General features: G+C 39.7%; 1 protein-coding gene across 1 annotated transcript in view; it reads left to right on the top strand.

Moving 5' to 3' along the window:
• DUSP16 (dual specificity phosphatase 16) overlaps positions 1-15,773 on the top strand; it is a 54,902-nt gene that overhangs the window by 13,086 nt on the left and 26,043 nt on the right. The window contains exons 3-5 of the mRNA XM_009283544.2: positions 2,126-2,206; positions 8,953-9,553; positions 10,734-10,872. Of these exons, the coding sequence (XP_009281819.1) occupies positions 9,323-9,553; positions 10,734-10,872 (370 nt within the window). The 5' untranslated portion in view covers positions 2,126-2,206; positions 8,953-9,322. The remainder of the gene's footprint in view (positions 1-2,125; positions 2,207-8,952; positions 9,554-10,733; positions 10,873-15,773) is intronic.

Raw genomic sequence — 15,773 nt, 5'->3', positions numbered from 1 at the left:
TTTAATTTCTCCTAAGCACAAATAGCTGAAGTTTCCACTTTAAACTTGGGTGGCTCATTCATATTTCACTTAATGGTAATATGGTATCCTCTCTCTCTCTCCCCTTTCTTACCACCAAGGCTAAAAAGAAGGAGGGGAGATATAAAATGTTTCTGAAAATTACAGGAAATGTCTGTTCCTTTAACAGCATTGCCAGGGAATTTCCAAATGCACTTAATGCTTATGGCTGAACTTGCAGCAGCTCGGTCTTCGATCATGAATGGATCCTGTTCTAAAAATGTGACACCTCCTTCCAGTAAACTATGTTGAAATTGAGTATGTGCTTTGTTTCTCATCTGCTCTTCAGCATGATTAATTGCGCCCAGTGGTGAAATGAGGGCTCTTGGGTGCTGCTTTAAACTCCTGATTTACTTCTATTCATTACAGTGGGAAAAATAGTATATATTTTCCTGAGCTAGTTTATTTGTAAGGACTTTGGAGAGGCATGAATGGCAGGCACTAGTGAGTGTGAAGATTACCTGCCAGTTTTCAGAGAGACTTCAGAAACTGCACATGAAGCACAAAGGAACAAAAAGGGAGATGCTTTTTGTCCCAGTACTTTGTTTCCTTGGACTGTCACAAGGTGGTCTCTGATCATAGGGTCTTGTATCTAGGCAGAGCCTAATCGGTGTTAAGCACTAGGTTAGTTTTTAATTTCCAGGGATGAGATTAGAAAAGGGGGTAGCAACAAATACGATGAATAGGATGAGCTTTCTCTTCGTTCTCCATTGCCTTCTGTCGGGCTTCTGCTGCTGGACTGGGGGAAGGAGCAAGGGAGATCTGCAGAGCCTCTTCCTAGGGCTTGAGAGGGTACCTGCCAGCCAGAGCAGGCAGGGGGAGAAACGGAGCTGGCACAGTCTTCAACAGATCTTCTCGTCCACCTCTCTCTGCCTTGCTGCTCTCACGTACGTATGCCGATGTGCTAAAGATGGACAAGTGAGAGGATCTCCAGCCTGGGACCTCCTAGGGACAAACATGCAGGTCCCAGTCAAGGTGTCCATCGCAGTGAGCAGAGCATGGTCTGGATAGCAAACTCTTTATGTGTCCGGAGGGCTCTAGATCCATGTTCTGCTGTTGACGTTTGCAAGGTATTTAGAGCAGTTGCCTAAGGACGGCAAGGTGATTCTTGTAGCTCCTTTCCTCGCAAGATGACGTGGGTTTTGAATCTGTTCACCGACTCATAATGGGCTCAGCCCTCTGCTGCGGTGGCTCTTCATGGTATCATTTGCTCTGTGGTTCGGAGCCACTCCTGGATTTCCTAACAAGGCAGTGCTTGGCAATAATTTATTGTCATGGTTTATGTTACAGTGATTAAGTGGAGCTGTCATCTCTTGATAGCAATGATTTGAATCTTGTTTTTAGCTGCCCAGGAAACGGTTTGGAACTGACACTGTGTTTATTTTTACTTCCTCGTGTGAAGGTTATAATTTAATTTGTTCATGTAGAAACAGCAGGTGCTTTGTATAGAGGTTGTACGGGTATGACTATACGTAATGATTGGTGATGCCAGTGTAACCAGTTTCCAGTGTTGGCTTTTTTAGCGTGTGGGGAGGTGGGATTAATTACCCAAGATGTTCTGTCTCGTTAGTCTTTGTCCATGCAAAATACATCTGTAATCAGAGTGACTTATGGCAATTGCCTATATTAATAGATACTAAACAAGAATTTGTGAATTTGCTCGAATTCATGCAAATGCATCACCCATGAATGCTAGTTACAGATTAGTTTTCTAGCAGGGACATGTGTCAAATTGTTTGGAAGGCTACTGTTGGTTGGGTTTTTTTGTTTGTTTGTTGTTGTTTTAAGAATCTCCAACTTTTTTCTTTTTAAAGATAGTGGAGAGATTTGCTGTGGGGTTTTTTCTTTTCTTTTAGAAAATCAGTATAACATAACTTTCTATTTCATACCCTTTCCATTTAAATGAACGCTAGCATTTATAGATCTCTTCTCACCTAGGTTTTCATGTGTTTAGGGAATTTTACAGCAAATCACTACACTGAAAGTGTGAAATTCCTTTTCTGGTTTGTTTTTTTTTTTTACTTGTAATAAGGATTTTTATTTTTTTAATTTATGTTCCTGTGTTTAGGTATTTCCCTCTGCTGGCCTTTGTATGTGGACTACCCTCTGTCATCCTGTTCAGCCCATTTAGATTTTGACTTAAATGTAGGTGAGTAATTGCTTTTGACGTGAAACAATAATGAATTAATATAAAAGTACTCCAGAATTTTCAGTTGCTTTGACTTGGAAGTCATACAGGGAGAATCATCTTTTAAAAATCCAATGAAACTTTTACTGGTTGCCTAGTGTCCCAGGCAATAGGAAATTAAAAATGTTATGTATTATAGTATTTGTTTGGAGTGGATTAGGTAAGCTTTCATTCTGGGTGTCACAAAACTATATGCGGTGAACCTACAGTGAAAAAGAATTTTGAAATGGAAAGAGCTTCTTGCTTCTATGGGTGGAGAAGGGAGTCCCCAAATAAAGTTTCTGAGCTGTTGAATAGAGTGATGTAACATATCTACAGCATGTGCTGACACTTCCTATGAGCTCACATTCTATCAGTCAGGTTTCCCTGCTGTAACATGTAATAAATGTTTATTATTCTACAGTGAATGTCAAAGAGGTTGGCTTCTTGGTAAATGCAAGTGATAATAATCTGGCTTATTGCTTAGAGTGGGTGATGGTGCATGGATGATCTTTGCAAGAACATTGCACATATTTGGGGGCTATGTTGAGTAGGTCAGCAATATATAGTGTTTTGGTGGTCTGTTTTTTGGGTTTGTTTTGGTAGTAGAACACATTATATTATTTCAAATACCACTATTTGTATGAAAAGCAATATCTTACTGTTATCTAAATGGAAGGTCCATTCATCTTGCTTAGCCCAGCTATCTTAGAGTGCTGGTGGTAAAAAAGTCACTGAGCAGTAGGTGTAGAAATAGAGCGAGCTTAACAATCTAAACTGGAGGTGTTTTATGCAGCTTATTCATGGGAAGTTGATCTCCTTTCTGGCTTTATCTCTCCACGTCTCAGTTTTCAGATTGGTGAGCACAATCACAAGTGGGGTTACTTTTCTTTAGAACTAGTAATCAAAACTGAGTAATTAATCAAGTAGGATGAAGGACAATAGAGTACTGAACAGAAAATTCTCCTTCATCTATTTTTTTCCAATGGATTGTAGTTGCCTTTCTCATGAACTTACAGTGTGTAATCTAAAATGCATGTGGCTGCTGTTTCTACAAGGAAGAGAAAATTAACACTATTCCATTTTGACTGTGTATATAGATCTAAAGTACAGATGTGCTGAAAGTAGGAGAGGAGGGAGCAGCCATTCTGATCATACAGATAAGCAGAGGAAAGCAGGGTGAAATTCTTAAAAACTGCTTCTCTTTTATGAACATGGTACGTAAGTGACATTTAAAAAAAAAAAATAGTTTGTGTTTCTATTTGAGTGACTTCCTTGCTGTTCTCCACTCTTGCACCAAAGTAGAGTGTGCTTGGGAGGGTGGGGGAAAGTCTGCGTTCTTCCACCCCCCAATGAATGTGAGGAAGTGATGTGCTTATGAGGTGATGACACTTGCCTGAGTCATCTGAAAAGCCAAAAGACACCCTCATTCCCCTCAGCTGAGGAACATGAGCCCTTGTTAATACATCTCTTCTTTTAAATCACAAGTATTTGTAATCTCACTCCTGTGTGGTCTGCACAATGGCAGGCAAGATGTAGGCTTCTTGTGACCTCATTTACATTCCCCCCCGCCCTCCCGACTTTACAGTTTATTACACAGTTGTCGATCTCTGGAATTTATTGGCTTGCTTGCTGAATTCAGAAGTAGTATAGCCATTCCTCGCTTTCACTAGAAATCTTACTTCTCTTGTGCTCCATAGACGCTTTGTGTTTCTTGCCACTGATGAGTAGCAACTTGAGCAACGATCGTCCCTCTCTCTCCTTGATTGTCACTCAGTCTCTAGTAGCATAGGTTACAAGCATCTGTCCAGAACGACTTTTATTTCCATCTTTCTGAGGCTGGTGAGGGAATGCTGTGGCTGTCATATATGTTGGGGGGGAAAAAACATCTCGCAGGAGTGGGAATTCACCCTGTGATCCTAGATCAGGAGTTCCTCTCTGATGCAGGAGTTTGTGTAGGCTTGTTTGTTGAGTATCATGTGTGGCTGTGGTGGTAGGGGCTGGCGCTGATGGTATTGGCACCAGCTATTGAACCACTGGCAGCTCCCAGCTCAGTAACGCTGAAGCCAAATACTCCTTTGAAAACAGCTGATGTGCCAGCAGTGGCATGTGTCCTGCAGTTTAGGAACTCCTGCCTCTGTGTTTTGATTCAGCTTTTGGATTTCTTTTTTGTGCTAGTGTCCATCCTGAGAAACATGAAAGAGAATTTGTAGTGGAAGATAGTGTTTTCCTCATACGTGCATGTGTTTGCCTCTAGAAAGTGGAAAAATACATGGTTTTAAAAATCATGTGTCTCAGGCCGAGTATGCAAAAGCTGCCCTTCAGGACCTTTTAATGTTCAGATGCTGTAAAGTTATTTTGTTGGCGTTTTGCCATGCAGCAGTAATGTATGTGGGAGCATTGCTGTAGTCACCTGACAAGGCAGGCATTAGTGATGTCAGGAACAAAATTGCTGAGCATTTATGACACCAAGGTTCAACTTCAAGGTTACCTTCTTACGTAAGGTAGAAGTCTTTCAGAGATTGTAGCAAGGCTTCTAGAAGCTCTCTGCCAGTTCCTTAACTGAGGTAAAATTAGAGTGTTGTTCTGAGAGGTTTTTAAAATATATTCTTGCTGCATCTGCCTCTTTAAAAATAGTTGCTATCATGTGAGACAAAGCCTGAGAGAACTCCAACAAGTGTCCTGCTATGATGTAAGGGAATTGCTTTGAGTTGAAGTCGTAGAAGTAGAAATTAGGAGTGCATACAAAATGTGAGTTATTTTGACTGAAGAATCAAACATACAACTTAAGTGCCAGGTTTCCAGTTCTGTGGTTGCCTGCTTCACTCCATCTGAGCCATTTGGGATGGGGACAGGAATCCCTGAGGCGAAGAGGGATCCTGTAGTTCTGTGGCAGCATTACACGTACATATTAGAGATCCACTGTTGTTTGTATGGAAGGTAGTAGGGTTTTTGTTGTTTTGGTTCTTTAAACAATATGGAGAAACTGTAAAGATACCGGGCAGGTGTGGAACAGGTCTTTTTAGTTTTACAGTGAGTTAAAAGTTTAATTTTCTTCTTTAAAAGAAGAAGTAACAAGCAGTGACACGTGTTGCAGTCCATCTACAAGGAGGAAGAAGAAGCCATGCAGCGTGTATGTGAGTGACTTCATGCAGTATTCTCATAGCTCGATTACAGCTCACTTTTCCATAATCCTGATTTCAGTGTAGAACATCCTGTGACTAGATGGTTTCCTACCTTGAAGATCAGCAACATAATGGCCTATTTAGGGCAAAGCATTATATTGCATCATTTTATGAGACACTAAGGTGTCAATACAGACCATTGCGATCTAAGTCACAAGTAGCACAGCAGAAAGAGAACAGTCAAGAAATTGAATTTTGCCTTTTTACAAACTATGATTAGAAATGAAACAGATATTTCAACACCTCATAGTAGCTGAATGGTAAGAGCAGTCACCAGGAAGGGGAGGAGAGCTCTAGTCTCTAAAGCAGGAGTCTGCCAGTTTCTCTTGCTAAGATAGGTCACAAGGAAGAGTCCCAAAGTCTGACAGTACCAGAAGCAGAGAGAATTAAAACAAAATAAAAACCTGTAATTGATAAAAACGATGTTCCTCCCCTGCCCAGTGGAGCTGTTCCTGTCAAAATGGGATTTCAGTCACAATAACTTGAGGTGACATTACTGTTAAGTTTATTACTTTCAAGCCATGGGCAGAATGCTTTCAGAAACTTAACACATAGCTATAAGTTAAGGTAATAGCGTTATTTAAAAGGATTCTTGACTGGTAGCCCACTTGCCTTATGTTCTTTACATGCTCTTTACCCAGTCACCATATATGACTGGTTTGAGTTCTTTTTAAGGTTCTTCTGAAACAAACTTCTATCATATGAGAGTGAAGGCTGAGACAGCGAGCAGTAAGCATTTAGAAGATAAGAAATATACCCAAACTGAAAGTTGCAAATTAAAGATTATGCATTTTTAACAGCCTCCGTTTTAGAGTTCTATAGTTTCTCAGCTGCTTTATTTTCCTGTTATTACTTGGACTTTAAGTGAGCAATTTACTCATCAAAACAAACTGTCTCGTTCACGAACAAACTGTCTAGCTCACAAAAGAGCTAGAGCCAATTCCCATTAGAGCCAGTGGAAAAGTTTTCATTGAGTTCAGTGGGTTTGGTATCTGGCAGCCTTTGATACGAATAAGAGAATCAAAATTCGTGACAGGACATGTTAAGAGAAATAAAAAAATTGCAGAATACTCTTTTCTCTCTGAAAAAAAAATGGACACAACTATCAAGTTTCACTATTTTCCCCCCTTGCGTAATGGCATAATCTTTTGATACCTTCCAGCCTGTCTACAGAGAGCCTGAGGCCAGTATATAATGACTGCTCTTTGAGGGGGAGCACACCTGCCAGCCAGGTTGCAAAGATAGGGTGGGTTTTTTTAATAGGCTTAATTAAGGCTTGGTATAGTAACTTTTCCAATAATTTTTCTAGTTTAGAGCAATATGCGTTTCACTGCTATATGCTTCCATCTATCTGGGCAAGCTTAAAAGCACTGGCTGTATAGCAGTAGAGTCAGGGCAAATAGGTTAACAAAATGTGATTTTCTAATGGCTGTTCATGAGAAACCTGGTGTTTTTACTGTATTGCTACATGAAACTCTCATAAAATAAGTTTCTTTCAGTTTTCTTTTTTGGGTTGTTAAAGTGAAGTTTGTACTTTTTTCAGAATTTTATTTATTTAAGATTTTGTATATTTAGATTTGTGTAATATATCTAACGAGCAAAACATCTGCTGACCTGGGATTTCCCATTGCTAAACACAACTGACCTGTTGCTGTAACAGGACTTTTAATAAACTATATAAATTAGTAGAATTCATGACTTCTCTTGCAATTAAGATATACAACAAACATTTCAAACTGAAGCATGTAAAATTATTTTATAAGTAAAATGCAAGTTTTGCAGCTGAACCTGGTTAAACTGAGGATGTAAATTTTTTTTGAATATATAAAATCTTCATCCCCATATGTAGCTGTATGTGCATTAAGAATCTGGCAAAACTTATAACTTGCTTCTGTTTAGAAATGTTTCGCTGTCTCAAAACTGTCAATCAATTGAATTTTTTTTTTTTTTTCATCTGGCCACTTCAGTTTTGTGACAGTTGTGTTACTTTGCTTTGTCCCAGCCAGCAGAAAGCAGAGGTAGAAAGGCTGCTTGGGTCACAGGCTCGGTGGCATGGGCCAGAACTGATACAAGACTCGCTTGAAGGTACACTTTGCCCTGTGCAAGAGGTGTTGCATAGTTTTGTGACCTAAAATCGCTTCCCCAAACAGGAAAAGGGAATGTGATGGTGTGAGACATGCAAACTGGAGAAATGTGGTTTCTTGCTGAGCCAGCTTTACCCTGCACCGATTTGAGCCCAGATTGCTCATTTCCAAACATTCTGCCATACTAACGAGGTGAGGAACTCTGTCAGGCTTGTCCTTTCATGTATGGCTCTAACCTGTGAGCTCCGCCACCTCGGTTGAAGAAGTCACCACCCTCAGCTGTCTCCTCTTGCTGGAGTTGATTACCGAGGCAGCTGAACATGTGGCTTGTGTTTCCTCTGGAGTTGTTGTTTGCAGCCTTACGTAGACGGCTATCTCTGTAAATATCCACGATTGCACTAAGAGACCAAGTTTTGAACTGTGGGAGCAAAGCAAGTTGACTCATGTTTTCTGTTGGATCTATAGCTGCAGCACTATATGCACTAAAGTGCAGCTAAATTCCTTATGGATGAAGCTCCATGGTGGCTCCTTTCTGAGGAGTGTTCCTACAGGGACTTGTTCCATCAAAGTATATTTTGGGAGACTCTGAAAAGCCTGAGGACAACTGTGGGCAGTAATACAAATAGGTGGTGAAACATGTCAGGTGTTTTTACTGCTCTGCTGCTGCCGCCGTTTTGGCTGATGTGGTTCAGATGCTGTCAGGATCTAATTTTACAAAAGTATGGTTTGCTTCAGATATTATTTATCATGTGTGAAAAGTGTAATGTACCTCATGTAACTGTCCCACCTGCTCCAGAAGGGCCAGAGACAGTGCTCACTGCTTTACCTTTCAGTAGTGTATTCACGAGGCCTCTGTTTCATGTCTGGTGATTAATTCAAATAAAATGCTTGTGTCCTGATGTAGCATCTTGTTCTTCTGGTTTCTTTTCAACCATGTTCTTAGAGAGGTGGATGTCCTTTCTTTTGTACAGTTTCAGTTCCCCGACTTGCAGTGCTGGTTTGTGAAATGCTTTCCAAGGCATTAAACTTTAAAAATATATCTTAACTAATTTTACAACTTCTTACTAAGTGGTGAAGTGCTGAAACGCATCTAATTAGTTTTGCTATTGAAAGGAATACCATGATTTAGGGCAGTATCTCTTAATTATATTCTAACAAAGTCTTGTGAAGAGGCAGAGCTAGTGGCAACAAAAGTCTGCAATTAAGACAGGGTACGTTGCCTGAAATACAAGATAATTGTCCAGGCAAGATCGTTGGAAGAGATTCAGAGACTGTAGTTGCAAATACTCTCTCTAGGTGTTTGGCATATACAGCAGAGAGGGGAACTTCTCAGGAGTGTATTTATTATATGGTACAGACCAGTGTGCAGTTAGCCTCAAAGTTGAATGTTTTGTTCTGCAAACTTTCATGGCCTCATCTGGTTTATGTTTTTTTTTTTTTTATCTTCTCCTTCTTACAGGCTCTTAGTCCGGTGTAAAGCTGATGGGTGGGAGCAAAGGTAAAGAATGATGTAATGCAGCAGCAGCCAGAAAGCATCTTTTGTTTGAATTGTGAAATGGCTACTCCATAGTCATCTCCTGATGAATCAGATGTGAGGGGCTGCTTTGTGGAATGAACCCTTTGTAACGGCACATCAACTGGAAGCAGGAGGAGACATTCAGTTGAAGAGCTCTTTCTGAAAATGGGTTTAACTTTTCTTTTGCCAGTCACTACCAGCATGACCTCATACACTTCTAGTACAATGGTGTGGCTAAGCCTTTGAGTACACAGCCATTACATCATCGCAGCAAATTAGAGAGGGAGGTGGTGAAAGAGGCCTTATTGTTGTCATGGCCGATGAGATGATCAGGACTCAACTCATTGTCGCCGAGAAGTTGGTGGCTTTGCTGGAGAGTGGTACAGAAAAGTTGTTGCTGATTGATAGCCGCCCCTTTGTGGAATACAATACGTCCCACATCTTGGATGCCATCAACATCAACTGCTCCAAGCTTATGAAGCGGAGGCTGCAGCAGGACAAAGTTTTGATTACAGAGCTCATTCAGCATTCAGCAAAACACAAGGTAGGAGTCATTTTCCTGTTATTCCTTGTATTTGTTTAAAAGGGTGCCTGGAAAGCAACTTGTAATAATTTTCCCTTAGGTATTTTGTTTTAAAAAATTAAAAATTAAAATTTAAAAAATTTTTGTTTTTAAAAAAAAGCAAAATTGGGGGACTGAGTTTTGCCGAGCTCTGACCTGGTTTAAGAGGCTCTTGGTTACTACTGAGTTGATCTTTGGGATTGTTTGTAGCCTGCTCTCCCCTAAGTGACAGAGTGATGGGGAGGGATTTAGAAATTACTCAGAAAGAATGCTCTCAGGGTTCTTGTATGTCTTGCAAAGCACAGTCCCTTAAATGTGTGTAATTAAGCCAGGAAACATGCTCATTCTAAACTTCGAAGGATTCTTTGGGGTCTGTGGTGGTGGGGATTGCTTAGCAAGTGGTCGTACTGTTTGCAAGGAAACTGTAGCTCTGTCAATCCTGGCTCCTACTTGCTGTTTAAAGGACTTTTCGTGTGAGTAGTTTGATGGGTTTTTGGTTGTTGGTTTTTTTTTTTTTTTTGGGGGGGGGGGGTGTAGTGTTACTAGTGAAAAGAAAATAGCTAAGCTGTTTAAACTTAATGTGTATCTATGTGTGTTTTGTTTTTTAATCCATTGGTATTTGTTTCAGATTTTTCAGTTACTAAAGTAATCTATTACATTCTTACTTTGACATGTTAAAAATGGAAGCCTATTATTATTACTACTGCTACTATCTAAAGCATATTTTATACATAAAGTTCTACAGATGGCTAAAATGTATATGGTTTTAGGCGGTTCAAAGTCTCTTTACTGTTTATACACAAAAAACCCAGAAGCAGAAACTGAGGTAGGGCCTTCTTTTAAAACAGCTTAGTTTTTAAACAAACCAACCAACCTAGCTGAAGGTAGAGCATTTTACAAGTGACATATAATTACCTAATAGTAGAAACTTAGGGAATATACTTCAACTTGGAGCAAATAATCAATTTACAAACTCTCAAAGGAATTAGATCTGATCAGGCATATTAAGTATAAAATAAAAACTGCTTTGCATACAGCTACAGAAATCTATGTATCTGAACTGCTGCATAGCAAATATGTGGGAACCCTGATGCAGGTGATAATGTGGTGCTTTTTATCATCTTCCTCCTTCCTATCTTACTCTGAATTACTTGTGTTTCAGATTGAAATTGATTGCAAGCAGGAAGTGGTGGTGTATGACCAAAGCTCTAAAGATGTGACCTCCCTCTCATCTGACTGCTTTCTTACTGTGCTCCTGGGCAAACTGGAGAAGAATTTCAGCTCTGTGTATCTGCTTTCAGGTATGACATACCAAGAGAAAAACCAAAACACTTGAATAAGGAGAAGAAAGGAAATGCTGTCGTTACAGCTGACACGAACACAATTTTGCAACAGTGCTGGTATAAACTTCAGTTATAGCATAGCTTTTTCTGTAGTTCTTTATGCAGATAGTGACGCTCATAATACATATAATGCTTCAAAATTGCATCTTACAGGGGATATATTACACCATTAGTGCTGTGTAAATGGAAATTGATCAATACAGGGTTTTTTAGATGTGTATGTCTGCTATTTTAGGGTCAAAAATAGTAAAAGAAATGTGCTTCCCTGGTCTTCTAAGTATTGTATGTGCTAGGAGGAAAACCTCTTCCTTGCTGAATTTGTAATACTACAATAAGAACAAGAGAAACCATCTCCCAGAGTTACGGAGATTATTTTGTATGACTTTTTAAACTTCAGCTCCTTAAGCGGTAGTACTCTATTAGGTCTTCTCCCTCATCCCCACCTTTTTTCTTTCTCTCTCCTTTTTTTTTCTTTTTCTTTCCCAGATCCCAGGTCAAAGCATCCATAGAAATTCAAGTCCCTATAATACAGGATTTGTTGGTTTTAACGTGTGCTTGTGTTGTTTTTTCTGTCATGGAACAGTAGACACAGTGTTCACAAGAAGGAACAAGGAGGGGCATGAAGTAGATCCAGGGCTGAAAGAAGAGGGGATGACAAATACAAGTAGGAAATCCATTGCAGTGACTCGATCAGTGATGTATTGAAGTGTATCTGTAGTCTCTGAAATGTTAAAACTACAGTCAGAGACTGAATAATGCTGAGGAAAATGGAAAGAACTCCAGAGAGATGCTTTCTCTTAGCAAGAAGGTTTCACCGAGGTTTGTAGTGACTTCAGATGAAAGTGATAGGGAGGTGGTTGTGTTACTGAGAGAACTTTTCCCAAACTATTTTGAAAGTGAATACAGAGAAAATTAATAATTTCTGCGCTTGGGCAGGTCATTTGGTGCTCGTGTGAGCGGTACTTACAGAAAACTAAGTAGGGTTTTGCTTTAGCTATGTTTGGTGCTTCCATTTTCTTTGCTCTCTTGGTAAGAATTACATGTGTGGGTTGTGGACTACAATATTAGATTAAATAACTCTTCTTCCATATGAGCCACCAAGTAAATGTATGGTGTCTAGGCACAGTAAATGCTTAATGAAAGATCGCTGAAATATGTGGTTAATACTCCCTTAAATTTAAAACTGTTATTTAAAAAATAGACCAGTCTAGAAGCAGTTCATGCCTCTTAAGAAATCCTTTTATTGTTTGAATACCCAACTCTGCTCATCTGTCCTGAGATTTTTTTTTGATAACCGGAAGCATATTACAGCTGCATGCAGCAATACAGACTATTTGCAACTTGATTTCCATGGTGGAAAGAGAGACAGCTATCTAATAACTAAGAATTAGACCTCATGGCAGGGAGGAGTTGGGGGGGTGGAAATCCTTAATAAGGTCAAGCAAAGGAGAGTGTCACAAAACTTCCCTTCCTTCTACTGTCCCTCTATAGATTAGTTGCGTGAGACGTGGCTTTGATCTTCTTTTTCCTCTGCTGGACCCTGTGAGGGAGGTGGTCACAGTGTCGCCATCCTCAGACTTCCCTGTGGCTCCTGTAGGAATGGACAGTACCAGGAAGGGAGTGTTCCCCAGCTCCTCAGTGCATAGTCTGGGCAAACACCAGTTGCATGTATCTTAATGATACTGTGAGAAATTGCTTTGTTTTGGTGGGGTGGTTTTTTTTTTTTTTCCTAGCGTGTGGTGGTTGTCTGTTCAAGCTGAAAATGCAACTTAAACCACATGCAAGATACTATTGCACATTAGCTAGCTGAGGTGAACTTAGCCACGTGCAGCTGGTAAGGATTAGTTTGGGTGAGAAAAGGAATCTAATGTGTTAAAACCCTCCTTACGGAAAGCAGGATTTTTATTTTAGCATGTCAAATGCATTTCTCTTAGCAAAGATTAGATTTGAGAATTTCATCTTCTTTTTGGTTAAATAGCTAGTGATGGTGATATTTATGAATGCAGAAACAACTGATAGCTTTAAAACCAGTGGTAGAGGAGTATAAGAAGAAAAGGGAAATGTAAAGAAAGTGTTTACTACTGATTTATTACAGGTAAGTGCTTATTTCAGGAAATATACCCAACTAAGATGAATTTGTAGTAAATTAACATCAACTCTATTCCTTCAGCTCTCTAGCATTTCCTCCTCTTACAATGAGTTTGCTCTGATTTTAATCCTTACATAAGAAAACACCTTTCACAGTCCTGTTGTTTTCTTACATCTATTAAAAAGCTAGCTACTTAACAAACAACACACGAAACCTTTTGGGATGTGGGGTGAAGGAGAAGGTGCTAGATTCAGTCTTATAGAAAGTTCCTTGGAGGCTATTGATACATGGCTCTAGGAAACTAGATAAAATGTGATGTCTCAGCAAGCCGATGACGAACTCTCGTAAACGTTTATGGCCCATAATGAGAGTAGGGGTCAGTGCACTGTGTAAAAAGAACGACCTTTGGACTTGAGTTTTCCCTATGCCACTCAGTCTGGTTTATTTAAAATAGTGACCTTAAACAAACATTTTGGGGTAGGAAAATATTTTTTTGTTGGGATAGAATAAGGAGCAATTAACAAATGTCTGAAATTCCTGCATCTGTTCTTCCTGCCTCCCCCCATTACTGAGCACTCAGTGAGGTGGTTTTTTATTTAGGTTGTGCATAAAGGTATGCTCTACCCTGGAGGTTGTTTTTCATTGAAGTAACTAATGTAAAGACCTCAAAGGAACCCTTACCAATTAGTTTAAGCTCTTGATCTAACCTCATAAAAATATTTATAATCTGGTGGGGAATGTTCTCAGGAATTTAAATATTTGTTTTGGTTCTTAATTTTTAACAGTGCGCAAAATACTGAGATGCGGGTACTGAAGGCTTAACCCCACTCCTATCACTGCATCTACTTCGCAGAGTTAAATAAGATTTAAACACAGGGATGTGACTTGATTCCTTCTCTTCCCATATTTTGAGAACTGGGCTTACTTTTATGGAGTCCTTTTCCTAGTTACAGTATTTTTATGATGTTTCTGCTTGCTCTGTAGAAACAGTTAAGAGATACTACTGATTCTTGCTTGATGAATTAGCATTAAACGCTAATTTAATTAGCAGTAAATGCCAAGAGACTTGCTTAAATTCTATTCCACTATGCCAATGGAAATCATTCATGTTTTACTTGCTCTTCCCTACTTCTCTTAATCTGGCTTACTCCTACTCGTGCAAGCACAGATGTCTTTGTGATGGTTACCTTTCAAATGTTGCCTGTGATGAAGATGAAGCACAGCTTTTTATTTTGTGGGGTTTTTTAATTTTCTTTTTTGTACAGAAGACACATGCTAAACAGAAGCGTTTCTGAAAAAACAGAAATGCCTACCTTTCTGTATTTCTAACCTGAAATTAAAAATTGTAATAGCCTAACACAGAAACACTGTACTGGCTCTGAACTGAAACCAAAAGCAAGAATTCGTATACTCAGGTGGATGTGGAGCAACAGTAAATGTTCAAGAAGGACTAGATAAACTTCAGAGTACTGTAATACAGGATCATAAACAGTTTCACTGAACTCTCTAAGAATTTGTAGTGCTGCAAGACCAGAGTGTATTTTGCCAGCAAACCATGAAGGACATATTTTTCTGTGAGTCACTGAATTGCCACTTAGACTTGATGTACTGTGATATTCAGTGCCACTGAGAACAACCAATATGGAAAACTTACATAATGCACCAGATTATAAAGTGTACGGGCAGAAGAGGAGTTAAATATACTGGAAGCCTTTTGTGAGCTTCTAGAATTGCCTGTACAGTTTCACCCCCCGAGTGCCTGTATGCTAGATTTGTACGTGACTGTATTCCACTGGGGCCATGCCTTTCATTAAACAGCATTCACCTGATCTGTAGATGTAATCAAGGTTGTGCATGCTTAAATCTCGTCTGTAGAAAACTTGCTTCACGGTTGGAGATGAAGCTGCCATCCTTCAGTCAGATGACAGCTGTCTTGAAAAGGGGTCCATAAACTTCTACGTGCCACTTACTACACAGGTTGTCTGTATAATTCAGAGAATTACTAGTAGAGAATTACAGACTTTCTAGGTGCCCAGCATGAAGCCCGCATCTGACTTGCAGAGACACTGAGCACCGAGCCAGGGAGCTGTACGCCTCCCTCCCAAAACCACGGTTGGACTGTGGGTACAGCCACCATGTAAAAAAGTGGTGTTGACAGGTAATCGAGGCCCAAGCGGTGAATTGCCTACTAATCTCTGCTACCCTTCTGCCTATGAAAAATGTCAGCAGTAATGTGATTTAGCGGATTTTGCTTTCACAAGAGCTCTCTGATAAGCTTCTACAAAGCACAAAGCTACCATGATAAGCAGAAAGACATAAATTATTAATTTTCTATTCAGTGATGAATGCAGGTGACATATGCAGTGGACAGTGAATGAAGTCATTCATAAGCTGAGTGAGTATGTAAAGAAGCAGCAAACAGAATGAGTTCAGTGAGATTGGGCAAAGGTCCTGGAAACAAAAAAGTGAGTGATTAGCCAGGGACTGTTGCAAAAGGTATGTTTTTGCTGAAACTTCCCAAATCATTGTTTCTCCCTGACCTGTCCCTCACCTAACAAAGTGTGTGTACAAAATGGAAGACTTGCATGGAGGGTGCAAAGAGAAGGAAATAAGTCAGGAACTCTTCTACAGTCTTGTTTATGCTGGCATTTTCCTTAAAAATATTTGAAATTGGAAGCCCATTTAAAGGAATCCTAGTATAAAAATGCCAGTATCTCTACGGTAAATTTACCATTGTGTTGTCTCTACTTGCCTAAAGCAAAGCTGGACG

The sequence above is a fragment of the Aptenodytes forsteri genome, unplaced genomic scaffold (genome assembly GCF_000699145.1).
Source record: "Aptenodytes forsteri isolate BGI_AS27 unplaced genomic scaffold, ASM69914v1 Scaffold486, whole genome shotgun sequence".
NCBI lineage: Eukaryota > Metazoa > Chordata > Aves > Sphenisciformes > Spheniscidae > Aptenodytes > Aptenodytes forsteri.
Note: the sequence above shows the minus strand (reverse complement) of the source record. Positions and strands in the feature narration are given on the sequence as shown.